Here is a 9,155-nt window from a genome sequence, read left to right on the forward strand (position 1 = left end):
AATGATTGCCATTCATTCATACACTTCTATCGATATGAAAAGGAACAGTTTTGTGCAATTTTTCTCGATTTTCGCTCATTTTTTTAACGACCGACCTCATTTATCCTTATCATCTCATCGAAACCAGTCGGTCGGTTGCTGGTGAATTCATGCTGTGTTTTGGCAATGCCGCTTGTTACTCCCTTGAAAAAAAGTTCAATTTCAATCATTTTCCGTATCTTTTTATGCAAAGGGAGAGGGAGGCAAAAAACTGTCGAATCTACATCGAATTTGATCATCGGTCATTTATTATGTCCTTCGAGGAGCTTCCGTTTATGTCCCGGAAGGATACAATCGAATGGCCTTTGTTAAAAAAAAAAGAAAACCCTGGCATAAAAAATACATACGTATGCACGGACCATTAACAGGAACTTTGAAAAATGAGATGAGCACGCTGTGTTTGAAAATTGCATAGAATTAAATTGAATCCACGGGATGTTTATGAATTTCTGACAATTTATCTCAAAGATTACTTTTTTTCGGAATTTCTCCGGAATGACAGCGAGAAGTATCGCAAAATTTGTAGAATTGTTTTTACCCTGAATTTATACCACACCCTTAAGAGCAAGTTCACTGGTGTTGGGAAAAAGTGGTAGAAATTTTAACACTTACGGCACATTTTGAAAATTTTCCCATGCAAAAACATTTTCAAGATCTGTGACCTTCTAGTTTTTTTTACAACACTTGTAGTATTTTCGTATGCTGTGATGCAAAAATAGCAATATTTCTATCACATACGGCTGAAATAGAAACAGTGTTGTAAAAAAATACAACGCCCCATGATCTTGAAAACATTTTTGCATGGTAAAATTTTCAAAATGTCAAAATTTCTACCACTTTTTCCCAACACCAGTGAATTTGCTCTAATATAAGCAGTTTGGGTGACAAAAATATGGATGCGTCCAGAGTGCCTCCAGCTACGGGTGGATGCATATTGAGGAAAAGTAGGCAAGGGGTACCAAAAGTTTCTCATTGGTGGGGGGTGGAGACGGAGCGCTTTTTGAAAGCCAATTGTTCGCCTACCATGCCTACGATTACGATTTGCCTGTTACAAGATAGACGATTCCGTGCATTGGTATAAGAACACACCCGAAGCTTTACACGCCCTGGATGCGTCTACTGAACGAAAAGATATGGGCTGTTTAAAACTATGGGATTTCAATATAGTTATTCATGGAATAAGTTTCAAAAAGTAGATTTTTCAGCACGATACGTACATTTATCTAACAAGGCTGGCCGAGTTGGATAATGACGCCGAGTGCTAAAAAAAATTTACTTTTTTCAACTTGTAGCAAACAGAAGAACATTACAAAAGTGTTCATACAGATATCATGTACCGTAATCCGGGGCAAGATTTACTTTTTTCATTATTTTTTGATGATTTCCAGTTAAAGGGGAATGTGGCATGTTCCATATTTTTAAAATCAGCACTGGATTCCTATGAACGTAAAACATGGTTTCTGAAATTTATTAGACTATTTTAAAATTGATTTTAAGATCGATTTCGTCTCTGTTTAGAATTTGATGCTTTGGGGTACAATGATCAATATCTATTTTGACGATTTTAACGAGTTTTCTTGATTATATAGAATACAAAACACCTCCATAATATTTACAAATGCAAGTTTGTCAATTGCAAAGGCAGCTCTGAACAAACTCAATTTATATAAAATTAATCAAGAATCTCTACAAAATTGAACACAACACATTCGGTGGCTCAAAGATACTAAATTTGTAACTTTAGGTCCATTGAATTCTGATTTCTTCGCAGTCCAAAAAAATAACATCGAGGTCCTTAATGTGTTTAGGCCGAACAACAATTACAATCGAAAGATGGACAATGATGCTGCATAAATTAAGGGGCTGAATTTTTTAACATTTAAAATATCAACTAAAAAAAAAGTTAAATTTCTTTTATTCAATTCTCTAGGCCCTCGCACTATTCCCCTTTATTTTTTCTCTTAAAACTTTACCATTCGATAGGGTTTCTAGCCTTTTTTCCTATTTTATAAATATCAAAAATTTACCTCAAAATACAACAAAAACTACACCAAAACTAAACATTTACTAAGGAAAAAAGTTTAATCAACCTGCTGCTTCTAAACCCTTTGACTTAATCAGGAAGGGTGTTTGTTTGCGAACCTTCGAATTTTTTTTTGTAATTTTTAAAAACAAACCAAGTTTTTTTCCAATTTGAAACTCAACTTATGGGTATTCAAACGCAGAAAAAAGTTTTGAGATATTTTAACTTAAGACTTAGTTATTGATGATTATTGTGTAGCCGATTATTGCGAGCGTAGCACTATCTCAGCTAGTAGGCCATTCCGAATGGCTAATCTCCCTCCATAGTCCTATCTACACGCACACACACGACGGCTGAGCTGTCGTGTCGTAAGCGGTCGTCAGTCGAGTTACGATCTTCAGCGGGAGTGGAAGCGAGTCTCCCGTTCAGCCAGTGCAGCACATAGCTTAAGTTTGCACAATTATATGGAAAATTTAATGTTGATCAAAGTTACCCCGGTGATTAATGTTATCCCTTTTTACGGTACCGTAAATATGGTGAACTTTGATCACCGGGTTTGAAAGCTGATACAACAAACTCCAAATAAGTGAAATTAGGTTTTCACGCACATTTTTTTTTAATTGCTGAATTTAGAAAATCAATTTTTCAATAATATGTGTTTTTTTTCTGAAGGGGGGTATTTACTTGATTTTTCCAAAATAAAACCAATAAAACCTACAGCACTGATCATGGTCAGTGCCTACAGCATCATTATTACGGTTTTTCAAAAAAAAAAAAAAGCGTTGATAGCTCAAAATGTGAAAAAAACAATTATTTGAACAAAACTAAAATCGATTGCAAATATTATTATGAAAGAGACAATGAGCTTGGTGACCTGGCGAAAAAACGAGAATTCTCGTATTTGGTTCGCAATGTGGATAACAGTTTAACAGTTTATCAAAACTGTTTCTTTTTTAGCTTCAGTATTCTGTACACATTGCTTGGAGAATAATTTTTTTTAAACAACTTATGACACATTCCACCGTGACGTGAAATCGCTTTTCCGGACTTTTCTGCACTGTTATCATTCTAGAAGTCAACCAATTTACTTGAAAAGGAAAAAAATTGTATCAAACGGTCGCAAATTGAATTTCCTTCAAAATTATTATAATTTGGTAATTTTAAAATTTAAGTTGTTTTTGTTGTGATTGATTACTTTTGTGATGTGAATTCAGGCTAGAATTAAACATTTCGAACTTTAGTACATACATCTATGATTTCCTGTTCTCTCTGTGGAAATAGAGTATTGGTATCTTAGAATGAGTTGTAAAGAAAACAATTACCCACAATTTGATGTACAGAGCTTCTCGATTGAACAACAACGAACGAAGTTATGCTTATTTGAAGTTGTGACGTGAATTCACTCAGTTCACACAGAACAGGGTAGTTGACTGAATTCACGTCACGAAATATAAAGATAGACTGTGGTTTTACTGAACCATTGTTTGGAGTCTTCAAATTTCATGTACACTTTCAAAAACGATATCTTGTTGTTCCGAATTTTAAAACTATAAATTTTCAGTATCTGCACCTAACTTTTTCCTTTTTTTGATTGGCACTTGAATCAAATATATTAAAACATTACTATATTTACTATATTTGCTTGAATAGCAACATATTGAGGGATCATAGGTTAAAATTACTACTGTCTTCATTTAAAGATTCACCAAAAAAAAATTTTAATTTTTTTTCAATCTTTTTGTATTTTTATTTGAAAATAATGAACTTATTTAAAAAAAAATCAACTTAATTATGCTCGATTTGTAAAAATCCGACCATCTGGAGGGTCAAAACAGCTTTCAGAGCACCTTTTTCATATAAAATTTAACAAAAAATCAAATTTTGTGACGTGAATTCACTCATTCGCGCCGTTGTAACTCAGCTAGATTCCAACCGTTTTCTATAAATTTTAGAGTTTTAGAATCGTCTTATCATTTTCAAAAAAAATCTAATTTTTTTATTTTAAAAAAAGTCAGAATTTTCTCGTAAAATTAAAAACTTCCCTTTTTTGTGACGTGAATTTAATCATTTGCGACTGTTTTTGTTCGCTTTTCAAACCAACTGCATTGGATATATTCTATTTTATACAAAATGAAGCCGTGTTTTTTGGCTTCTGAACATACAAAAAATATTTCAAAAAAAATCATCCATATATTAAAATTAATGATTTTGTAAAAGCTGTCAAAAACATCACTTTTTTCAACAAAAAAACTGATTTTCAAAATTATCTTAAACATGTGTAAAACAATTTTTTTCTCTTTTTTCCGTTGGTTTTGTGTGATTTGAATTATAAAAATTATAGACAATTTTGAGATTTTTTGATACGCGAACGGATAAAAATCACTTTTGAGCGGTACAAGCGCGTGGAATGTGTCTTATGATTTCTAATAAGAGGAAGATTGCATGCCGAAAATAATAACTTTCGGCCATCAAAAATTCCGGAAAGATCAATCAGGTGAGATAATTCGAATTATTCTAGCGGCAATAGCAACCAGATAATATCCTATTTCGTTGCAACAATTTCAGTAATTTTCCGAGTGTAGCAGAAATGATTGAAAACGAATAAAGTGAATGCTGAGTGCTGTAATTTTTATTTTGTTCCAATTTCAAAAAAATAAACTTGAGTTTTCTTTTTGCTGATTTCAGTGACACCTATGCGTCAAAGGCTACAATCAGTACCAATACTGCAGTGACATCTATGGCTGAACTTATCGAAGCAAAGCTTGCTTTCAAGCTTTTGTACAATCCAAGTTGTATTCAACTTTTGCACACAAGCTCTTTCTTACGAGAGCACAGTGTGCTATGAATAAGTGGCACAAATAAGAGAAAACTAAATCTTTGAATCAATTTTTGCACGGCAAAATCATGTGGGTGTTTTTAACGGTTTTACATTTTCAAATAGTAATAACTCCCAAATAACTTCGGGAAAAAACTCAAATACTCATGTTGTTATTTGCATTTAATTTTTAGCGTTCGGTATCGCTAACTGAAGAGTGAGGGGCGCTTTTTGAAACTCTAACTACATAACACAAATTTTACAAAAGAAAAAAACATTACGGAAGAAATAAGCAAATAAGCAGAAAACCCCAGATAAAAAAATGTGTTAAATATATTTGAAATTGATATATTGAATTAATTATAAAAACTTTTTGAACATTTTATTGATTCGAAATGAGGTCCTTTAAAAGGGGATAAATTGGATCAGTTTTAGGATTGTTTTCATCAGTGTGTTTATGTCATAATAAAAATAAATGTAACAAAAAACAGCGAAACCCGTTCATTCAATTTTCGGCTGATGTTCCTGGTCCGTTCAATCCAATTTTCCCTTTTTTCCGGCATTCATGGTTGAGGAAGTACATGAACCTAGGGGATATGACGATTGGAAAAAATAACACTTTTTCTATTTGACTTCAGTACGAACTTAGATACATTATTATCTGGAGGAAACAAGCTTTTTTAAAGCAGTTTCAAATATTTTATCGGATGTAAGGTAATGAACTTGAAAACTTTAAAGATCTAGCGTTATTCACCGAGAGGAGCTTTCAGGTGTCAGGTATCAGAAAAGGGGTATGTTTTAGCGGCACGTTATGCGATAAAACTGTGTCTAGCCTTTTTGAGAAAAAAAAAAGTGTTAACGTTTTTGTATCGTTAATTGCTTGATAGATTGAAGTGCGTTTATTAAAGAAGGTGTCGTGCGCAAAGCAATCAAGCACCCTTTTTTCGTTAATTGGAAAATTATTTGAAAATATTTCGATGGTTTTACCCCTATATTTATGCACCACAAATAACTTCCGAACAATGCCCAACTTGACTGTGTAACAACTTGCTCAACTACCTACTGCCAAAAAAATGCAACTGAATGACCAAAGCCTTCACTTCAGAATTGAATGTTCGAGTTCTCTTGGATAATTGTCTGAAGAATCGATGAAATTTATGCACTCCCAAATGTACTCGATAACTCTCACTCAATTCCGGCTCATTTTTAATAATAATAATAATCAGAAATTCCCCGACTAACGTCGTCCCGTTCAGTCCCGATCCGGGTTTCCAATCGCGAACAACCATGTCCGAGCTAAGTAAGTGCTTCTACCGGGCGACCGCCGGCAAAACGTGTCGTGACCTTTGGCATCCGGAGTACGCCAGTTGCTGGCGCTACACGTTCGACGTGTGGAAGAGCATTGCGCCCGGCAGTTTTAAGCTGTTTTTCCCGCTGCTGGTGGTAAGATTTGAAGTTAAAATCTTACCAAAATTTGTGCGATTGATCCGATGATTTTGTTCATTTATCGTGCAGCTTCCGCCACTTATCAAGGACGGGGTTACCAGATCCTACCTGGTGAAGCAACTAGTCGAGTATATTCAAATTTCGTTCGGCACCTTCGTTCAAACGGCGCTTGCACTAAACATCCATTGCATATCAAGGTGGGCTGAGCTAACCCTTTGAAGACCGTGATTTATTTAAGTTTTTTTTTTTCAACATGAATCTTCTTGTACACTTTTCAGTAATACATTAGGCTACCTCAACTACTGGTGGCTTATGTTTTGGCCGATATCGATTGCGGTCGCCATCGGTCCAGAGTTGCCTCCGAAGCTTCTTCGACTTCAGGCAATCACCTTTTTCAACATGGTTTGTGCTACAAAACAAAACAAAAGGGTTATCAATTTTATTTAACACAAACTTTATTTTCCAGATGACCGAAACGATGATAAAGAAAAGTCACATCCCGGTGGTACAGTTCTTGAGGACGTCCAAAGCCTTCGGAACTCTCCTTTTCATGATTTTTAGCTCGGCCATCATGTCCAGCCTCGGTACCGGTGTTGTGAAGCAATTCTGGCTGATTAATCCACCACCGAAGGTGGAGGAACCTTCCCAGGATTTAAAAAACTGTCAACACGAACGTACCTGTCAAAGTTACATTCTGGATGGAATGATGAAATACGCCAGCGTTGGGCTGATCCTGGAATTTGCTCGTGCAGTTTTGAGCAAGTTTCCGTTGCTGATGAAAAACCGTCCAGCATTTTGGAAACATTTCTTCAAGCTGAGCCGCACTCGGTTGGGATTGTTCCTTTCATTGCACGTGGGCCTCTATCGAGGCGTGTGTTGCTTACTCAAACGACACAGTTCCAGTTTTGGTCAGGGAGCTTACCAATCCCTGATCGCTGGATTTGTTTCCGGAATAGCCTATTGGGTACATCCTACCTATCAGCTGTTTACCCTGGCCTTCAGTAAAGCAATAGAGGTAAGTTTGCAACTAATTCAGAGACCTTCTTCTAATTCAATCCATTTCAGATGACCTGGGAGTACTGGATGAAAACGGGCAACGTCCCTTCGTTTGTTCGGCAGTTGGACCGACTACCCTTCATCAAGATGGCACACGTGTTCTCCTTCGGCTATCTGGGCCACATGTATGCCTTCCACCATCATCTGGTGCCGGGATTTCACATCAAGGCGGTGGATTATTGTTCCAAAAATCTGACCGTTAACATGCGCCGTCGATTGATTGGATACATTTTGGCCGTCGAGTGAATACTTCAGTTAATATCAGGAAGTTGAAATAAATATTACAATTAATATTTCAGCTAGTCGATTTTAGAAGCATTCTTTCTATAAAGTCCTGATCACTTTAGAAGACTTCCACTGTTCCCTAAAGCCACCTACCGGTAGTGCACTTTTTGCTGTTTTCTGCTCGTTTATGCGTTCAGTTTTGCACCGGTAGTGAACTGAGCCCAGACGGTGGCACACGCTGGAAATGTCCAGTAGATCCAATGTTGCTTGTGCCCTCACCAATCCTATCGTGAATTTTTGAAAGGTCGATGTAAACAAATTGTATGGAGGCGAAAACAAATATCAGATGGTGATGGATTTTCACTATAGGACTGAAGCAACTGTCAAATCACATACAAACATACAAATCACATAGTTTATATATTTAAATGTTATATTTATGTTTTTATAAAGTCTCACAACAAGACAGCACCACAGTAGGCTACATTTTACTCCTAGCTGCTGTCAATTCACAGAGGAGGAAAAGGAGGAAAGAAAAGAGAAATTTGAAGGCAAAAAGGAAGCTTGCTTCCGGAAAATTTGCTCTCTTCTAATTCAGGCGTCCGTTAGTTAAGTCGGTTCCCTTACAGTGTTCGTGGACATCCAAAGATTTCACCCGATAAGTATTCTACTGCTACACGGATCGGGCCGCAGACCCTTAGTGGTCTCGCGCCGATCCGTGCCGCCGATAAACGTAAAAGACCCGCATCATCGTCCTCGGGTTCTGCGGAACTCTAATTTTTAAGGAGGACTTCCCTTCTCGGCCTGTCCGGATACGGGTGACTCTCGTCGATACGCCCTCAAATCGACGGCCCTCCTGCCGAAATTGGATTTCCGAAACAGCAGCACATCACGGTTAGTGAAACAATTACACGCCACACAAGACACAGAACATTGTTTTATACACACAGACAACACGTCACAAGAAAACTTTTATAAAAAAAAACATATAAACATGTAATTTCCGGTTTCCTGTATTTAATCCGTAAAGTCCTTGGTTACCCAGTAGTTTAGAGTACCTTACCTTGGCTGGTCACATTAAGAGATTTTTTGTGATTCTTAGTGAATACACCCAAGAGGCTTAAAATCCGAAATGAATACGGGAAACTTGGCAGGTGTGGTTATTGGTGGCCGAGGAAGGTGCCTAGTAAATTTTTGCCTCGATTTCCAGCAAAAAAAATTCAGCATTCGGTTGTGTTCTTGTCATTTTTGCTGAAAAATCAGCAATCGAGTTGTCAAATTGGAGTCTGTTTGTTTTCGTACGCTGAAGCAAGGTGAGACTCTATTTTACGAATTTTCGTTAGATTTATATAATTATTTTTATTTTCCTATATATTCTAGCAACCAGACATCAAGTCAAGGGTGAGTTTTTATTGGACAGGTAGATTTTTCATAAAATATACTAATCAGAGTTCAGAACTCTTTTCTCAGGTGTGTTTTATTTACATTGTACTCCGTCCCACGACATTACTTGACGAACATAATTCCTTTTCTCAGGTGGCGAATGATAAA

At 36.4% G+C, this 9,155-nt stretch overlaps 1 protein-coding gene across 1 annotated transcript; it reads left to right on the plus strand.

Annotated features, from left to right (window-relative positions):
- Positions 1-6,147: 6,147 nt before the first annotated feature.
- LOC129740240 (transmembrane protein 135-like) lies at positions 6,148-7,642 on the plus strand. Its single transcript, XM_055731849.1, has 5 exons — positions 6,148-6,320; positions 6,393-6,520; positions 6,602-6,725; positions 6,790-7,338; positions 7,389-7,642. The coding sequence occupies exons 1-5, from the start codon at positions 6,165-6,167 to the stop codon at positions 7,623-7,625; spliced, it is 1,194 nt and encodes a 397-aa protein (XP_055587824.1). The 5' UTR covers positions 6,148-6,164; the 3' UTR covers positions 7,626-7,642.
- The last annotated feature ends 1,513 nt before the right edge of the window (positions 7,643-9,155 follow it).

Source organism: Uranotaenia lowii, chromosome 1 (genome assembly GCF_029784155.1).
Source record: "Uranotaenia lowii strain MFRU-FL chromosome 1, ASM2978415v1, whole genome shotgun sequence".
Classification (NCBI taxonomy): domain Eukaryota; kingdom Metazoa; phylum Arthropoda; class Insecta; order Diptera; family Culicidae; genus Uranotaenia; species Uranotaenia lowii.

Excerpts from the sequence above, each read along its gene's own strand:
- LOC129740240 (XM_055731849.1), top strand. The coding sequence starts at position 6,165 with ATGTCCGAGCTAAGTAAGTGCTTCTACCGGGCGACCGCCGGCAAAACG. Across the intron at positions 6,321-6,392 it reads TGTTTTTCCCGCTGCTGGTG|CTTCCGCCACTTATCAAGGA; the intron begins GTAAGATTTGAA and ends TTTATCGTGCAG. Across the intron at positions 7,339-7,388 it reads CCTTCAGTAAAGCAATAGAG|ATGACCTGGGAGTACTGGAT; the intron begins GTAAGTTTGCAA and ends AATCCATTTCAG.